The sequence below is a fragment of the Cyrtonyx montezumae genome, unplaced genomic scaffold (genome assembly GCF_038088225.1).
Source record: "Cyrtonyx montezumae isolate F1298 unplaced genomic scaffold, pur_monq_1.0 scaffold_8, whole genome shotgun sequence".
Lineage (NCBI taxonomy): Eukaryota > Metazoa > Chordata > Aves > Galliformes > Odontophoridae > Cyrtonyx > Cyrtonyx montezumae.
In genome coordinates this window covers 82,076,777-82,097,400 of record NW_027072089.1, presented here as the reverse complement: position 1 = coordinate 82,097,400, position 20,624 = coordinate 82,076,777, and the positions used below count along the sequence as shown (strand labels likewise).

The 20,624-nt window shown below is 40.4% G+C and overlaps 1 protein-coding gene across 6 annotated transcripts in view; it reads right to left on the bottom strand.

Moving 5' to 3' along the window:
- HIVEP1 (HIVEP zinc finger 1) overlaps positions 1–20,624 on the bottom strand; it is a 118,973-nt gene that overhangs the window by 44,127 nt on the left and 54,222 nt on the right. For all 6 annotated transcript variants that reach the window (XR_010623149.1, XR_010623148.1, XR_010623150.1 and 3 more), the window contains one exon: positions 8,862–8,915. Coding sequence is in view for 3 of the 6 variants with exons in the window: in XM_065752297.1 (XP_065608369.1) it covers positions 8,862–8,915 (54 nt within the window). In the remaining 3 variants the exon portion in view is untranslated. The remainder of the gene's footprint in view (positions 1–8,861; positions 8,916–20,624) is intronic.

Below are 20,624 nucleotides of genomic sequence, written 5' to 3'. Positions count from 1 at the left end.
TATGCACATAAATCATCAACACATGAATATTCAAGAAGGACATGCACTAGAATTTTCATTTAAACACGCTGAAGAATTTAAAAATACTTGTCATGTTTTGTAGCCTTATGGAGTTTATGTACTGCTCTGTATTTCAGCCATTTGACAGACAAAGTTTCTTAAACAGAAGCCTTAATTAACGGTGAACTATGAAAACTAATCACCACTTGAATGCTGTTATGGTAAAGCATATCAACTGCAAGCAGGTAGAGAGACAATGTTGTGACCGTTAATGTTACCTGCAATCCCAATCCGAGAAGTTTTTTGTTGGACAACTTGAAGACATAAAAAGACAGGCTACCTCCCCACAGGCAAATGAATGGGCTCTAAGGCAAAGTCTAAGCAGAAGCCAGTTTCACAGTTATTCACAGAATAATGAAGATGTTTAAATATAAGTAGTTGGAGAAAGTGCGTTATAAGAAACGCCTGTAGGATAGGTATATGTTGGGGCAAAGCAGAAGTTCCTGAGGGACATTCCGAAATCTTCCTAGAACTTAATTCAATGTTATGAACAGCTTTACAGATAAATTATATTAGCAATTTAAGGATTATCAGTTATTACTGATAAGGTAGGTTTGGCTAATAAATCATCAAAGCAACATCTACCCTAGCACGTTAAGGCTCGTGAAATGATGACCAACGTATGGGTTATCAGCAAGAAGCCACCACTAGCTGGTCAGATGAGATACTGAACATAAACTCCCCAAACACGAGTCAGAAGGGAAAAAACAGAAATGAAAGGAACAAGATGTTAACTACTCCGTCTTTGCCCATAATGATATTCAAACAGAAAAATCTTCTTAGTCATGTTCTTTGCATTTCTTTAACATCATCTTCCATTTGGAAAACAGGGATCAGATTAAGAAATTTCCATATTGCCTATAGCAAATAAAGAGCAATAAAGAGCAGCAAAGAGCTCAGACAACAGTACTATCTAAAAAGAGAAAGAAAAGAGAAAACCTTACATAACAGATCCTTCTTTGAGAACTAAATGATGTTGTGCACTTGACAAAAACAGGATTAGTTGATTTGCTGGAAACCCAGAAGCCAGGAATGTCCCAACCATGGAAAATCATTCTTTTGTGCCACAGGATGGAAGGATGAGCTCCTCCAGGGTGTTTGCATTGGAGGTCTTCAAGGTCAAGGCCATTGAATGGCTCAAAGCTCTTTCCCCATCCTTGCATGTCCTTTTCCACAAATGTGAGAGGGTAAAAAGAGAATATGAACATATACACACACTTCTAGGAGATACCTATGAAAGACTCCATCACATCAGCCTACAGTATACTGTTAGCAGACAGGGATATACCATATTTAATTCACTATTCATTTGTATATTGTATTTTTCTTTTAGAAGAAGACCAAAGGAAATAAACAACTCCCTGAACTGAAGGATTATCTGGGAAGTACCAAAAACAGTCATTATTCATATGCTAGAAAGACTACAAGAAAGCTTACAAGCAAAAAATTTTGCATTTCCACAGCTGGCTTGCTCCCAGTTCACATCAGCTAAAACTAGCAACCCTAGTGCATTTACAACACACACACAGATATGCCACTTGAATTAACTGGTTTGTTAGCTCAGTATCCTCCCACCTCAAAAACAAGCCCGTTCTAACCTCAGACGTTTTAAGAGATCCTTCTATTCACTACAGCTGGGTCAACCTAAGGATGGTAACTGTCAGTGAACACAGCTATTAACAACATACTGTACCTACTTTGGAATAGCCACTTTCCATTTACAATTAAGAAGGATCTATTTCAATGATTGTTTTTGGATGATAATTTCTACAAGGCCCCTTTGAAAATGGTACTTGCAGGCTGGAATCTCTCTTGCTGAGCTGTCATTCAAAAGATGTGCTACATTTGTCAAGAAGAGTCAAAATACTATTACTTTAATGTCACATTAACGTTTTAACTCCAAATAGCTCCAAAGGATGAAATGTTCTTTTTAAAACTGTAAGTCTGTTTGTCTGTCTGTCAAAACAATACCAGTTCTTGCTGCGCCTAGCACCAGCAGTGGATTTAACTGTGTAGACTTCAGTTGCTAGTAGTCTAAACTAAAAGTACTAACAAAACAAAGAAAGAGAAATAACAGATACAGAAATTGACTCAGAACCCAGGAGGATTACAGGAGCCAGAAAACTGAGTGGGTTAAGCTCATATTCTCACAAGGTTTCTCAGTGTAAAGAACATGTAGACATCTCCATTTTTATCCATTTTCCTGCACAGGCACTATGGGGACATTAAAATGTATTCAAGTATTGAACACAGAGAGAAATGGGGATAAATGATATCAGAGACAAATTCTGCTCACACAGAAGCCAGCAGTTTTCTCACTGTCCTTCCTGGGCACAAAACCACATGCTGAATGTGCCTGAAAGAACCTTTGAAGCCATTGCAGAATCACAGAATCACAGAATTGTAGGGGTCTTTGTTATTGTTAGCAGAATACAATATTCCTTTAATGTGGAAACAACAGAAATTTTAGGAATAGGTAAGACTTCATGAAAACGTGAGATTTTGTATGACACGAGTTACAGGCATCAAGAGTTCCTCCATTAAGCCAATCACTGTCGTTTGAGCTGCTGTAAATATTTGAGGAAGATAATTCAGTCTTGATTTAAAGCTTTACAGTTCAACGAACACAGAACAATTTAAATAAATTACCTCTCAGACACACATATCGACATATTTTAATGGAGATATAAACACTATGAAATCAGATGTCAAGTAAATGCACAACTGAATTGTGTGAAATAGCATTCCATTTGGAAAGTAAAAGATAGGTAGATAGGTAGCTCCAGTGTATGTCAATAGAAAAATAAAAAGGCGAGCTAATCCTCTCACCAGCATTAAGTAACAAACAGGACAGTGCTGTAACCTGCAGCTTCTGAAGATTATGTACTTCTATTTAGAGTAACTACATTTCTAGCCCATATGGTTGTTGAAGATAAGGACAGAAAGATGAAAAGAATCAAATATAACTTTGCATCTCAGTTATATTTCTTGTTCAAAACGTAAGGCTAAGTTTCATACAAATACAAAATGGAAAGAAAGTATATGGGGCTAATGATAGTATGTTAGTACAAAAGAAGTAAAAAAATACCCAAAAAACAATCAGAAATCTCACATGCTTGCAAACCTACATGAACAATGCTGGAACACATCTGTGGAGGACAAGACCTCTCTAAGATGGCAATTCAAATTTACTGCCCCATTTCCAGACTTTTTCATTTCTTTTTACCTGCCCCCTTTTTATTCAATTTCCCATTTCCCCTAAATATTTTGATGAAAGACTACAGTCTTGACCACAGCTGATAAACTGTGAGGCAGGGTACATCACTAGCATGCAGTGCTCCCACCTGCTTTTTGGCAGGGAGTGTGGCAGTGGCAGGAAGAGGGATAAGGAGTGCCTGCGGGGATGGGAGAGGAGGGAAGAGACCTGGCTGCTCCTCTGAGGCCAGATGGTAGGCCGATAAGAGTCAACTGTAAGCTGGGACATGGCTACATAAAAAGGGCACTCAATCTTATGATGTATACAGCATTTTGATTAACTAGAGAGAACACTGGTATGCTTTTTTAATATTGCATTTGAAACTCCCCTTATAATTTTGTCAATAAGACATGCATTTAACAAGAAGGATGATGAGACAGGGTTTTGAAGGACTCAGAACATACAAAAATATGACTACAGTCCATCTGCAGCAGAACCTACATTTATGAACTAACGGCTCCTTCTTCCATTTACAATGCCAAACTTCCTCCCCTAAATCTCAGCACAGTTCAATTTACTAGAAAAAAAAAAACAACAACATTCTAGTTAAAAAAAATAGCAGATGGGCAAACAAGGTAAAGGGCATTTGATTTCAGTTGCCTCTCCTCCATGCCAATATGCTACTTTGAAGGGGCTGTAAGTGTGGGAGGGGAACATATGTGCAAGTAGATTGTGCATCTCAGAGAATGTTTGCTGCTGGTAAGTAATCTTTCTTTCTTTATCCTTTCCTTCCATGGTAGTTCAAACACACATTTGCACAATAAGTGGTTTCACACTGCTAAGTGTGGTCAGAAGCCACTAAATGGTGAATTTCATAGTCCTGTAAGCTACTGTTGACTAAAGAACCACTAGACCAAATGCCAAGTCAGCCTGCTAAGGCTTGTGACTGACTGGCACCTATTACAAGAGTGGACGGAGGCTTCAGGTACCTTCAAGACAGAAGCTAGTAGGGTTTTTTTGTTTGTTTGTTCACTTTTTTCTAATACCACCACATAAATTGCTTGGACTTTGCTGGAGTCCAAACCATGGACCTGGATGGCTATACCTCGGTAGTTTCTCAGCAAATACAGGTAAGAGCCTGCTGCTATTGAAACAAGCACTGAACAAAATTATACAGTGTTTCTATGTATAAGGATGCAAGTGAAGAGAGGCTACTAACACTGAAGCATGAGGCCCCAGAGAACTGATTTGTGTGAAATTCCAATACAACCTTAAGGAATAAGTTGTGGTGACTCTGGAAGGGAACACTATCATCAAGACAGATCTGTCACAACAGTCTGGACTTCTGATTGTGGTGAGGGCAAGTCAGAAATCTACCTTCACAGACCAAGCAGTGAGACCAGCTAAGTATCTGAAAGGGAGGATACATGAGAACATACAGCACTGTGTTCCAATTACACTGTGGAGCATCTCCAGCAGAAATAAAAAAAAAAACACTGGAGAAGCTCTCTGAGAAATCTGAAAGTGATCAAGTGCAAAAATATAGAAATGTGCCTGACTGCTGGTAAAACAGGTTGAAAACTGACTTTTCCTTGAAGCTAGATAGAGACATACCCGCCAGTCCTGGGAACAGATGAGGAGACAAGTCTAGCAAATGTCTGAGTGCCATTAGAGGGACTGGAAGTCCAGGATGGATTTGTTACATTGCACACAGCTTGCTGTGAGAGTTAGCAAACTGAAGAAACAGGTATTTGAAGTCTACCCATCTCAGGAGAAAGTGAAAAACATGAGTAGAAAGGCAAACAAGAACAACAGCTTATTTAAAGGGATGAATTTACACCTTACAACCAACCACGACAGCCTGCAAGACTAAATTGCAACAAAGCTGAAGAACACACACACATCCCCAGATCATCCTGTTATCACCTCTGCCCTTATACAGATAGATATACAGAAGATACAGCCATCACCACAACAGAGAAGCACAACAAGGAAATGCACGTTCCCTGTGATCTAGCCATTTATCATTGATACTTTTTTCAGCAACATAGCAAGAAATAGCTATCCAAAATAACAGCTTAGTCCAGAATAGTACTCCTAAGAGGCAGAGAGCTTGCAGAATTAGTGGATATTGCAGTATATGCTAAGTCACACCAACACTGTTGAGTTCCAGAGTACTGAGTCTCCATACAGGATCTGCAACCCTTCTTCATGGCAAATCTTGGTGTTGCTGTAGTTTGTCACCAACTTTAGTTCTCTGAAAAGTTTCAGAAGCAGAGAGATTCAGCAGTCTTATCATCACTGGTGCACTAGGTTAGTACCACTAGCCCTAAATTAAAATCCTATGACAGCACTCATGGAACTGATGTCCCTAGGATGCAGACTGTTGTGATAAGCAGAGAACTGCTGCAATGGATAAAGAAGAAAACAAATGCTTACAGAGCTTCATAATGACCTTCAGTGGCTGAACTGGTTCAGAGGATGACCAAAACAGAAGCCTCTGTGGCAACCACAAGGATCTGAGAGGACTTGACTTTACCATTCTGGAAGGGAGAAGACAGAGAGACTTTCTTGGGATGGATTTCTTAGGAGGAGGCCAGCAGTAGATCAAAGCCAAAGCAGATTCAGCTAACTGCTTTCCAGACCATGATACCCAACTGGGGGCCACATCAGAGAAAGCTTTCACTGCCTTCATAAGGAGAAATTTTTGGTTGCTCAAGCTCCCTTCCAAGTTTTAATGGACACCACACGGAGGACTCACGGGAAACAAGACTTTCTTTGTCACATCGACAACAATCACAATTAAAAAGATGCAGAGCTTCTACTAAAAATTCACACTGGCAACTGGGCAATGTAATGATGAAAGAATTATCCTCCTTACACAATTGATGAGCAGGAAAGGAAGGTGGAATTGGTCCCTAAAGAATACATTTCTGGTCTCAACTTGCAGGCCATTTATCTGTAAACTGAATGTATTTGTGGACTATTACTCAAAAAAAAAAAAAAAAAAGTATATCTTCCAGTTACAAATTCATACTAATTAATGGAATTCTGCTAACTTTAACACTCTCTCTCTTTCTTTACTGCCTTTGTGTTTATTTCAGGAGCTCTATTTCAATTTGCACTTAATTGGATTATTACAACTAATGGCAGAATGAGATGCATTAAACACATATCTTTTTGTAGACAACTAAATTCGTCTTAAATTCCACACACATATAAAGTTATGACTGATCAGTGCACAATACCAGTCAGCAGAAAACCCAGCATGATTAAACTTATGAAGAATTCCTCCCTACAAACATGCTATGCCCCTTAACAGCTACAGTACTGACAGGGCAGTATTCAGTTTGCAATAAAAATACATAACCACACTAAAGGTGAATCTGTATACACTGGACTGTGATTAAAATACCTTATCTGAGCACGTTCACAGTTTTGTTTACTTGTTTAAATAAAAACATATATATATTTTTTCAACAGCTAGTCATACAAATTTAGATTAGGAGACAAAAATTAAGCCAAAATCTTTCTGCCCCTTGAGCCCCTGAAAGGCACGTGCTATCATCATGCAAATCTTTACAACCCAATCCCTTTCAGAGCCCAGTGGAGAAAGTTTCTTCCTTTGTGTGGGATCACAAATACTGCATTGGGGCAGAGATGAGAAGAAAATCCTGAAAACGCAGTTAGTTAACCTTCAGCTTGAACAACTCTATCACAATAAATAAATAAATAAATAAATAAATGAATAAATAAAATAAAATAAAAATCCAGAGAAATATTATTTCTTTAAGACCAACATCAACAAGAGCAGACAGTAATACTTTACACCCTGAGCTTTTATGTTTGGATAAAAATGCCTCTTTACCTATGATACACTAAGGCTGCTTTTACCCCTAGCCACGTAGTTTTCTTCTCCTTCACCTTTCACAAAGGCATAAAGCAACATCATAGTTTTAGTACCCATTCAAGACAACCTGTATCAAATCTTTCTTTAAGAAATTTACTCAAACATGAGTGTGGAGAGAAGAAAGCTGAATGGGATATGGAAAGGGTTTATGAAATCAGAAAAACAGCTGCTAAGGTGAATGCTGAATGTTTTTTTAACAAATCAGACAATGCTTGAACAAAGGGACACCTGTTAAAACTAGTAGGAAATAGGGAGAAAAAAAGATAATATAATGTACTTTTTTTAATGCGATTGGTAGTGAACTTCTGCAATTTGCTGCCAGAGAACGCTGAAGGCAAACAGCATTGAAAGAAAAGAATTCATGGTAACAAGTTCATAAATGCCCTGATACTAAAAGGGATGAGGCAGACATCCCAAGAACAGCCTAAGGGGAACAGACTGCAGAAACTGGCCAAGCTGAGGTGTTGTCCTCAACCTGTACGTCCTATTGCCTATGCTGGAGGCAGAATGATGGGTCAGACAGACCCTGATGAGATCCAGCAGCGTATTCCTTTTGTTCCATAATGTTCAGCAAGTTTTCACATTCATTGCTCCAAAAGGTAATATGCTTTGAGTCCAGGAGTGAGTATCAATAATTTACAACACTGTTCACAGATGTGTCAGGTCAGAAGGACAGGTCACTAACAAGAGCGCAATGAGTATCTACCCAGAACAAGACAAACCAGGGAAATGTGGTACTGACAGAGCAAAGTACAGCATGCTGGACCCACCAAACTTAGAAAGGTGAGGTTGATGCTCCATGACACCAGGTCTAATTACCAGTGAAGCTGAAAATGGATTCCCACTAGGCACGAACACAAAGAGCACACGTATATACATCACATTCATACACACACCAGGCCAGACATACAGATTTGAGCCCAAGTTGTTCCCTACACCCTTCACATGTGTCCCACTTTAAAGCACCACACCCTTACTCCAGAAGGTGACAAAGAGAGCTACTCCCTGTAGCTCACAGTGAAGGGTTTCACATCTGGACACTGGGCCTGAGGCTCTACTGGGATGACCCTGGGAGGGTACCGGACAGAGTCTACTTTCTCCAAGTCATTCATTGGGGTTCTCACCTGTCCTCATACCATGCTGTCTCTCTACACTCCTTGGTGGGCACACAGATGAGCTTTATCACATAAAACCTAACAGGTACTCCTGCAGTCAGCCAGCCTTGAAATACAATGACCTTTCACCAGCTTTCTAAGCCCTAACACACAGATATAATCTGTCACAGGTCGACTGTTTCTTAAAATAGCCTGCGAGGATCAATCTCCTTTCAGCATCTGTTAGAAATCATCACATATTGCTTGTCATAAACCAAATATGGTTATTAACGATTAGGTAAATCATATTTTGAACCAAACTGTTAGTACAGGGCTTTAGTCAATAAACTGCAGTTTCTAGTGCCATAGCTTCAGCTTTAGCAAGGTCAATGCAGCTACTCAAGTGGTTAAAACAAAGCTTTTGTGTTTCAGAAAAATTGGAGTGTTACAGATCACAGCACCTGATCTGCAGTACACATACCCTGGGCTTCATCCAACGCCCACAGCCCAGTGGAGTCTTTTCACTGATGCAGGAAACCTTTGCATCAGCCTGTAGAATCACAATGTGCTTTTTCTATTTTGTTTTGATTTTGTTTATTACCTCTTTGTTGGTCTTCTTTTCCATTAAGTTGTTTTTGTGCTTCTTCAATTTTGTCTGCAAGAAAGAGAAGTAATTATTAAAATATATTAGAAAAGAAGCAAGTTTTGAGGAAGTCATTTACTGAAGTCTGTCTCAACCTAGCTGTTTATATTTAGGAATAACACCATTCACACGTAAATACGCAGTACATTATGAGTAATACTGCCATATAAAATTTCATCATGTTTTACCAGCAAGGCTATTGACATGTTAAATTACACGGAACTGCAGAGAGAAAAGCAATAGCATCAGATCTGCAGTCAACAGCTAATCCCTCTGTAGTTTCACACCATCTGTAAGAATTTATGCAGTCAGGGGACTCTTCGGAATAGGTATTATCATGCATTACAGAGTATTTTAATATGTGCATGGAGTATTTTAATACGATTTTGAAAAATGCTGTTAGAACAAGACAATGCAGCATTAAGCATGGTGATATAAACAGCAAATGGGATTTGATACATGAAGTGGCCACATGGGAGTGGGGGGGGGATGAGCAGCAGCCCTGCACTCATTCCTCTGTGAAACTACCCATCGTTCATGCACACACAGCAGGAGTGAAAAGCAGCCTCGAGCCTTTATGTTCACTGTTCTTAGCAAAACGCCTGCTGCCCCCAAACTCATCAGCGTAGGAGAAGGAATTGTGTTTCTGCTGTTGTCACACAGCAGATCTTGCTGGGAGGAGCAGTTTCATTCTGTGTGTGCCAGTGCTTAATTGTGCAGAGGAAGAAGCAAAGAAAGGAGCAGCTGGAATGAACAAAAATTTAAGAGCCATTTCTTTTTGGTAGCACACAGTCCTCTGAGAGGTATCAGGAAAAAAGAGGTCACGCTGATAAGGACAAGGAACACTGTCACTACAGTCTGACTGACCAGGGCCTGAGCCTGGAATGTGGCTTTCACGTAGCACTCATATCTCCCCAAATCCCTGTGAGATATTTTCTGGGGGGCTGCAGTTGTTATTAAATCAAATGGAAAGAAGAGAAAAGATCTGAAATCATCCTAAACCTCCTTGACAGCACTGCTCCACTTCAGCAAACACTGGGCTTCTTGGCTGCCATACGGAAGAGGAGGAGGATGGCTCTGCAAGGCCCTCACTCTTTCTTCACCAGTGGAGAGACTGTCATTTCATCTGTCCATCTACTCACCATTCCTGTGTAATGCAAGGTTATGGTCCTTTCTCTGACAGACTTGAAATCAGTAGTTTTAAATGACTTAGCTCGAGTATTTATGAGCTGAACCACTAAAGGAAGTTGGAGCCACTTGTTTTCAGTTAAAGCCCCAGATTGTTTTCCCATTGTATTGTAAGCAGAACTAAAAAAATGTAACTAAATCAAACCCTTCTCAGAGCTTTTAAGACTGAGTTCTCTTCAGAACACTTCAGTTCTATGTTCCTTCCTTCTAAATCTAGCTCCGGGTTCTTTTCCTCCTTGAAACTCCATAACTTCTCTCCTGTATGAAGAGAATGCTACAAACCGACCCATGCATACAGCTACAGGGCAGACTCCCAGAGCTAAGCACGAGGTGAGCTGCTGATAAGAAAGACTACCACCACAATTTTAAAAGCCAAACTTCCTCCTTCCAGGGTTAGCAAAATGTATATACATATTTAACACAAAGCTTCTCTTATATATAGCTTCTTCTAAACCTCTATACTGGACACTGAACACAAACACAAGCAAGTCAAAAAGAAAACAACCCACTACTAGCTCATTACCAACCTGGTTAACACAGACACACTTTAACTAATGAAGACTGGATATTTAAGAGCTTCCCGGATTACACTATAGGTGAAATACTGCATGCACCTATAATTATATTGTTTTAGGCAGGTTGCTCCAAAACTAGTGCCTCCTATGTATTTCCATTGGAACTACAACAAAGAGCAAATTAATACTATTTGATAGAACAAATTCTCAGCTACAAAACAATATTTTTCATGACAGCAGCAAGAGCTGTGCATTTTCAGCAGTGATGAACAAGTGCTGCATAACATGCTCCTAAGAATCTGAACCAGCAGAGATAACCCACTGTCACCACTGCTGAAACACACCACCCACTGCCTCACTGTGCTCACGTCCATTGGTCTCCATAAACATTCACCAAGCAGTGATGAATGCCAATGGGTGCTATTTTTGTATCTGGGAGGAATTCAATCTTACACCTTTGCTCCATACACACTTCCATGCTGCATCCCACAAAAAAAGGCATTTAACAATCTTATACAGATTTCCCACAGATTACTTCTTTATAGAAAGGTGATTGAATAAGCTACTTACAAAGTTGCACCATACCTTGCAAACTGCATAAACACACAGGAAAAATAAACACTGAAGAATTAACTCTGTAAATGGAGCTATGAGATTTACCAAAAAAGCAGCAAGAGAGCAAAACATGCAGACTCGTTATCAAACTCATCTCCCCTCCTCTTGTTTAGAAACATATCTAATGCATTAGGGAGCATCTAGCTCTTGAGAAGATGTAAAAAAATTGGTCACAAAAAATTATACGAAGCTACAAAGACAAATGCAATTTCATTATTAAAAGTATTATCAGCATACCTCACACAAATGGTACTATAAATCCATGTGTTTGAATTCATAATCTTTCTATTTTATGGAGACAATATTATTTACATATTTTGGAAGCATGCTCCATTAGATTGCCAAAAAGATAAAGTACTTTGATCTCCCAAACTGAATTATCTCTTATTTCAAAAATGATGAAAAAAGAGAAAGAGTTTGTATCAGAAACTGCAGACTGCTTCTCTACCAGATTAATTCCAAACAAAGAACCACTGATAACAGAAACAATAACTAGGTAACCACATGCTTGGTATATAGCCAAAAAGTCTCCTATACTTCCTGCATCTCCTCAATGAGTGACATCTATTGCATAGACGTTTTCATACCTGTGAAAGTATCTCTGTGTGGTATGGGAATCAACACGAGTGTACCTGCTAACAACTTCACTGGGCACTACATCCTCGACATGACTCTTATTAGATGGCTGCCCCTTCTTACCAGTGCCGACACTGGGTGATCTCTAAGGCCTTTTCCAACTCAAACCATTCTGTGAGTCTATGAACTGTGCCTCAGTGGTCTGTGGGGTCTTGTAAGACACATTCTAGCACTGCCAGTAGATGTTCTGCTGGAGTGGTGTACAACTAAAGCAAACGATGAGTGTGTGACATACAAACTCTTATTTAAGGCAGAGGACACTTCTCATCAAGGGCTCACTAGAGAGGAATGATAATGAAAATCATCGTGCATTCATGATGTGAAGAGACCAAAGATGCCACAACACGTAACAATCACGGAGTCAGTTCTTAACTTATCAGAGGCAGGTGCATACCACAAAATAGTAAACTGTAGCTAATACATTAAATACAATGACACTACGTGGGTACAAAGAGGAGAAACAAAAAGCCTGTACTGCCTGTGAGAAATTCCCAATTAAGCCTGGCTGTAGCTGCAAGCACCCATGAGCTGCAGCACTGCACGAACACCCCCACCCACTCCAGCTGTTCATTGTCCTGGCTGCATTCAGCCCATTCCCCTGCAGCAAGACAGTTCAAGTACTCTGCACTGACAGTGCTATGTTGCAGACCAGTTGCCTAAGCTATGAGTGCAATTTGCTCAGGACCTTCACAGTGCCACCACCATCACGCTCCATCCAAACAAGACTCGTACTTCTGTTCAAGCATTTGCAGCAAAATGATGGCTTTTCTTACTCAAGTTTTAAAACCTTTCATGCCATTGTACAACACAACTCTCCCAGCCAATGTCTCCTGCATAGAAAAAACAGGGAATTCCTTGGGGTTTTAAATATATAACGTAATGGTGCTTTCAAGGAACGCAAGAAAGGAGACATGCATGCAGGAAAAGATGGCTGCCGTTTCCCAAGCCTCCTGCTGTGGAGGATCCTTAAGAAGACACCAATAGAGTGAGTTTGAGATGTTAGGGCTGTGATGGATATAAATTAAAAGCAAAAATTAACGTAAATTTTCATCAGTTTTATGTTATCTATTCCCGATATTCACCAAGGACACAACCACATGGACTTAAATACATCATAAACAGAACAGAGTTAAAAAAAAACTCTTGAGATTTTTTGAAGACATCAACACCTACAAAAAGAAATGTGACTACACATATTATAATTTTCATTTCACAAATGAAAAACTTTAAAGGTATCGTGGTCAGTGAAGAAAAATAAACAAAGGCTTAATAAATAAAGGTCTAGGAATTTCAGCAAGTAAAGCAAAAATACTGAAAAGTGTGAGGTTTGCAGAATACAAAACCAGTAACTTCTGTCAACAATTTAAGATGCAGCACATGCAATCTTTCATTTCTGGGTTTGATTATGGCTTTGGGATTGTTGTTTTTAAACAAACAAACAAAGGAAACAATCCCATTTTTAAGCCACCAGGACATTTTACAAGGGAAGTAGGAGGTGGTAAACATTCATCAACATTCACACAGAACCTATTTCTCTATGGATAACTGGAGAATTAGCACTTAATATGGTGCAAATCCGTAAAACGGCTTAAAAATAAAAAATCAAAGGTTCCTTTTTTGCCTGAAAGGTTAGGTTTCTATATTCAACTATTTAACCAAAACAGCTGGAAGGAAAATGTCAGCATTTTTTTTTCCCTTCAGTTAAAGGCAAGAAGAACTCTCAGACCTTACGCCTGAGTCATCCTAAAAATACCTCCAGCAAAACAACTTCAGATGACAAGTGTTTCGTGCAGGTTTCTGAAGAAAACACACTCTCTCTTACCTTTCTCCATCAGATGACATTTGAAACTTAATTTCTAAAAACATTTTGCCTGTTTTTCAATTTGCAGTGGACACAGTGGAAGATATAAATTTAGTTTTTCTCTGTTGGATCACTAGGAGTGAGGAAAACTGCAAAGACCAAACATTCTCCAGTTAAAGTGCATTAACGCAAATCATGCTACGTGCAATGGGAAGTTATCACTGAAATCAGAATGTTAAATGGGATTTCTGTGTTTTTTAGCAGGGGAAGACACAGCTTGAGAACTCAGTGACATGAGGTTGAGATGCTGTGCAGAAATCTCTATCTTCTGACTTTCAAAACCCATCAGTCTAAAACCACTATGTCAGTGCTCTGTATTTGACTGTATGATAACTGCCTCTGAAAGCGTAAAGAATATTACCGGTTAAAAGTAAAATTACAGTAAAATAAAATACCCAGCTCCACATGAACCTTGCATAATTGAGCTGAGAAGAGCTCAGATGTTCCAGGGAGTGACCACAACCCAGCTCCACACTCATGTGGAGCAGCTCCCCACCTCCCCTGAAGGAAACCCTTGTGCTTCAGGAATTTGTGTCCATAAGGCTCACCCAGGGATGTAGGAGTCGATGCTTGGATTGAGCTTGGACTGCTGCCCTGGGTGATGACTTCATCCCACTCCAGCAGGCCACAGCAGGATGCAGGGGATACCCATGAGCATTTCCTCAGCATTGCAGGAATCATTTAGTCCAAACATTAAGTAGACGAATCCTAACTGATGACTGTTAACTGAGAAATATCCTAAGACTTCCCTGCAGCTAACTGAAAAATAAGGAAAACAAAAAGAACAAAGAAAGTGTACTGAAGTGAACACAGCAGAAGGCAATGCCAGAAGGATGAAGGACTGAGAATAAGGATGGAGAAAATAGAAGCTCTCTGGTTTTCCTTTAACTCAGAGATGTCTGCCAATGACAAAGAAGCCTGTCCTTCATGGGGGGTGAGAAGGAGAGGTGGCAGCAGCAGTGCTGGTGCAGGATGAGCTCATCCCTGAGCAAGTAAAGGTGGCAGACCTGGCAGAACTCTAAACTAGCTGTGCCAAGGACTCCTTTGATGGCCCTCAATTCCCACCGTTGCCTTTCAGCTGCAAAATTAAATCCTGCAAAGTTGGCAAACAGCAGCAAAAAGACATTTCTCAAAGCCTATATGACATTCAAATTTAAATCTGCTTCTAATTAAATCCATTCTTCCGACCCCAACACTTCACTTCCCCCATTTAATGAGGAACGTTCACAATTAAAAGGAAAAGATCAGATGAAGCAAAAGCAGTCTCTAAGACTTCCCTTTGATTTTACAGTGTGGGAACCTGACATCTTCTGGTACATGCTTTGGTTTCTCCTTTCCAGCTTGGGGGCTTGGAGAATCAAAGCCCAGGGCTCAGTAGGTTACCAGACACTGGCCTGAGTCTGACAGCTGATAGCAGGGCTGATCCCAGCCCTACCATAAACACAAGGTGAAACAGATTAAATCTCAGTTTATCAGACAGCAATAGGTTTGAAGGTTCCTCATGCAGCTGTAAGATAAGGGAAATCAAAATATCTAAAAATTAGAAAATGTGAATTTTACACTCTTAGCAACTAGCATGAAGATGCAGGAACAGTTATCTTTCTTTAAAACATGTTCTTGCAGTCATCATAACCTTGACTGATGACCTATTTGATCAGCTTTTCAGGAAAATTTCATGCATTTTCATTCTAATGTCAACTTCGAACGCTCATCATACTCCCTACCGTATATAATTATTTGCATCTAAAAATGAAAAACCGATGACAGATACTTTACGTAACTCCCTTAAAAATAGAATATAAAAATCTCCTTATTATTTTTCATGTTAACAAAAAAAAAAAAAGCTTGCTTGCATATTTGAAAACGCAATTTGTACTCTAGAGATTAGATTAGTATCAGCTATGTATGGTTATACTGCGTATACAATAAAACACTCAATGCAGAGGTTGTACATAAATTATGTATCTAAGAGCTCTATCCTTGCCATCACATACATATTACTTAAGCACAGCAATGACTCCTGATGAGACTGACACGGCGTATGTGCATAAATTACATATGCACTTTGCATATGAACCAAAGCTCAGTCTCTATCATCAACTTATGACTGTGGAACCCTCAGCTGTTCTGGATATGACTATTGTTTGTTTTGTATCATGTAACATTTAGACTTATGAAAAGCTGAGCACACGAGTGTTGCCGTGAAAGATTTTTAGATGCATCCAACCAGGTGAAATACAGTGCAGTGAGGCACCTATGGGCAGAGGCTGGGTAACCATCTAGCACAAGAACTAACATTCAGGTGAGGCTCCTCCTCAGAATGAGCTCCTGCTTGGCATCTTTCCATGCGCATCTCTTCATCCCCTGAAGCAGCTATGCTTCTGAAGGCCAGTCCCTGCTCCCGTTTTTGCTCCCGAGAGAGTCAGAGTCGTGAGCCTGACACAAGAGATAATTCATTTACACATTGTTTCAAACAAAGCAGGAACACAGGTACTGATTGCATTTACATTTGCATAGCTTCTAATCAACCATCTAGTAAAGTAATTACAACATTGCTACATTGATATTTAGAACATTGTCAGCCAAGTTCTACCTATCCACCAAGGACAGGGTGATTGCTATCACTGCAATTTGCTTAATAATTATTTAAGAGGCTCTAAGACATTCACTACTCCAGGCTTAATTTCGGCTTTATGTTTTTTGTTTTTTTTTCTATACTTACCCCAGTATCAAGTTAAAATATTAAAGTTGCCCTCAGCTCACTGGCTTCTCACTGCTGCTGCCAGGAGCACCTGTATACCTCCTGTGCTGCCCCACGGTTCCCCCTCCTTCCTCTACACCCGTCTGTTAGCTTTCTTTTGATCTTATGCCCCAAAATTGGAAAAAAAAATGTGTTTTTCATTTGTTTTCTTAAGGAGGATCGACACAGAAATTAAGTGCCAGTGAAACCCCTGCAATCGTTTCAAAAAACAAAACAAAACAAAACATTCATCAAAAACATAGATAAAAATATGGACATTGAGTCCAAAAGATTTCTTTAATTTCTATACTGTCTTGAACACAGATTCTGTGCCAAAGAGCCAAACCAGTCACTCTCCAGCCAAACATGGAACAACTTCCATTAATCTTTCTGGTACTTGTACTTGACTTCAAGGCTGCTGCAGGAACACTCACCAAATCCAGCAACTACCAGAACTGGTTCTGCAAGCAGAGCAACATCAAGAGCCTGTGTTTCATCACCTTAGACAACAGGTTGGAGTCTTTCTTCAAGTTCTCTGACAAGTCCAACTGCTCTTTAATTTCTCCTTCTATTTCTGGAGTTCCTCAAGCACAAAGAGTTTACAACGCAGAAACCATACAAGCAGATAAACACAGCTTTCAGGAACCTAAAGAACCAGCAATACTGTTGAGAACATCTTAATTAGTATACTTAAACAGTGATCTCTTTTCTGAGATCCTAAAATCTTGACTGATAAATATGGTTGAAATGATTAATTCTGTAGGATGTAAGATACTGAGGTTGTTATAATGATCAGACAGATATATGTTAAGTAAATAAATAGCATCACTAACTATGAAAATAAAATCCAGAAAATGCTTTTGATGAGACTTAAAAATAAACAGTAATTACAAAAAAAGTCCCCTACAATTAAAGCCTGAAGTCAGCCCAGTATCTTGCCTCCAGCAGCTGCCAAGAACAAGAGGTAAGTCACAGAATCATAGAACCACTAAGGTTGGAAATGACCCCAATATCATTCAGTCCAGCCATTCACGCAGCAATGATATTTCCCCATTAAACCACGTCCCTCAGTACAACACCTAAACATTTCTTGAACACCTCCAGGGACAGTGACTCCACCACCTCCCTGGGCAGCTTGTTCCAGTGCTTGATCACTCTTACAGTAACGAAATATTACCCAACATACAACCTAAACTTCCCATGGCGTAACTTGAGGCCATTCCCTCTCATCCTATTGCTGGTATCTGAAGAGGCTGACTCCCACCTTGCCACAACCTCCCTTCACATGGTTGTAGAGAGCAATATGGCCTCCCCAGTGCCTCATTTTCTCCAGACTGAACAATCCCAGTTCCATCAACCACTGTTGGTCAAGACTTGCATTCCAGATCCCTCACAGCTTCATTGCACTTCTCTGGAAAACAGTCGTGGACTGTAGAAACGTAAGCCTGGTGCAAGCCCCAGAAGCTGCATTTGCAGGCAGCAAGTCCCACAGACAATTCTTATATTAATTCTCCCTCGCTCTGCAACGAGGAGCTCTGCAGCTAGGTTCCTGCCATGAAGTTCCAGCCTTTCTGGGCTGGCCTCATCCCGCCACCTCCCACTCCAGAACATCTTTACCTTCAGGGCCTTTGCACAGCCCTGCCGTGCCTTGAGCCTCCCACCCTTCTCCTGCCCCATCTCTTCTCCAGACTACAGAGCTGTATCTACTGCATCATTCCTTACGCAAGGCTGTTGAATAGCCTTTTGCATGACCGCCAGCTTTTGCAGTACTATTTTATGCTCTTTGTAGGTGGAAGTGAGGAAGGGAAAGAGAATTAGGAGAAAGATGTCAGAATCAATCCCACTATTCAAGATGAAGGCACATCACAAACACGTACTGTGACAGATACATTTTTCCTCTACAGTTGCCACAAACATTGCTAATGTTTTATTTGCTTTCTGACAGCTACTCAGTATACAGTTGACTTCTCCATACAAATATATGACCTAGAGATCTCATGCCTGATTGTTAACTAGCAACTCAATTTAAATGAAAAGTTGAAATATATATTTTTTTCCCCTGTGGACATCACTTTGCATTTATCTGCACTAAATTTCATTTGTCATTTTATAACACGGTTGCACAGCAACCTAATTGCATTTTGAAATCCTCTGCATTTCATTTTGCGTCTTCATCTTTAGTACCGTGGCTAAGTCCATCAAATCAGTAACACTGTCACCTTGCTACTGGTGCTTTGCCCTGAATCACTCCGAAGAACTGGAATTGACAGATGCACATTTTTATTAACTGCAAAATGACAGGCAGTGTTTGCCTGCTAAAGATCAAGTATTAACTGCAAAATGTGTAAATATCAGCCCGTGATATATTTTGTTTTTGGGGATGTGAGCATAGGGAGAGCTCACTCAATACTCCCATCTTCTTTAAAAATCATGCTGTGTCAAGAGAAGAGTGGCCAGCAGGCTAAGGGAGGTGATCCTATCCCTTTACCCTGCGCTGGTGAGACCTCACCTGGAGTAACTGCATCCAGATGTGGAGTTCTCAGAACAGGAGAGACATGGACCTGCTGGAATGTTTCCAGAGGAGGGCCTCAAAAATGATACAAGGGATGGAAGAGGACAGGCTGAGATAGATGGAGGTCTTCAGCCTGGATAAGGTCCTGGGGAAACCTGAAAGCAGGCTTTCGGTATCTAAAGGGGGGCTGTAAAAAAGGAGGGGACAGACTCTTGAGCAGGATCTGATAGGACAAGGGGAAATGGTTTCAAACTAAAAGAGGGGAGATTTATACTGGATATAAGAAAAAAGCTTTTTGCAATAATGGTGGTGAGGTACTGGCACAGGCTGTCCAAGATATGGTGGAAGCCCCCTCCCTGGAGACATTCAAGGTCAGGCTGAACAGGGCTCTGAGCAACCTTATGTAGGTGGTCCCTGTTCACTGCAGTGAGTTAGATTTAATGATCTTTCAGGGTCCTTCCAACTCAAAAGATTCTAGGATTCTTTCCACTGTCTTTTGTCCCTTTATCCCCAGCCACACAGACCATTCTGCTCATCAGCTCTTACCAGAACCACAGAACCAGCATTACTTTGCCTTATAACTGGGTCAAATCTAACACAGTCCTGAGTTGTCCAGAAGAATGTTCCGTTGTCTCTGCTCCACCTTTTTTTTCCTGCCTGACCTCTACACTGATTGGAACACAACATGTCAATACTTGCTTCTCCAAAAAGCATCTCATTTTTAAATTCTATGCCATCCAGTAAACCCACTTTGAACATTGCTACAGAATTATGCTCACCTTCAAATCAAAAATCCCTCTTTAGTAAACTATATATTAAATGCAAATTTAAAGCTTTCCATTATTCAAACTAATGCATCTCATTTTTTCTTGTTTCTTTTTCCAAGGACTTAACAGGTCTGAATGTTACCTGCTGAACCGCACGAATAAACCCTATCATATGAGCACTGGCACAGCTGCACAGGGGGGTTGTGGAATCTCCTTCTCTGCAGATATTCAAGACCCGCATGGACGCCTACCTGTGTGACCTGGTGTAGGGAGCCTGCTTCGGCAGGGGGGGTTGGACTCGATGATCTCTTGAGGTCCCCTCCAACCCCTATGATTCTATATGACTGCTCCAGCCATGAATATGGGATTAGCCATTCGAAGGGGCCTGTTCAGGAATACTGTCTGGGTTTAGGAACACAGACAACTAGCTGGGGAATTTGGAAGTCTGGGCATGGGAATCCCAGCAGATCTGCAAGGAGGATGTTAAGAGCAGCAGCGCAGCCCACACTGCCCTCCAGCGCTCTCTGGTAATGCATTTCTACGGGCAAAACAGCTCCCAGGGGAAAAGTACAACACAGGTAGGAGAAAGATGAGGGAATTAATTGGAGAAAACTAAAATCAGCAGGGAAGTCGTGGGCAGAGTGGCTTAAATTGTGCAACTCTACCAGACACTTCCCAAGCTGCTACTTTGAGAAGAAGGGGGCAATTTAACGGGCAGGCATAGAGGAAATTAGACGCATCAGGAAGGAGTTTGGTGCAGCCTGATTCAAAGGAGAAAGGAATTAAGAAAGTACTGGATTTTATATATATTCACCAATATGCTCCCAGCAAATCAGGATGACCTGAAATTACAAACACTGGGGCAGCTTTTTATTTCACTACCTTCA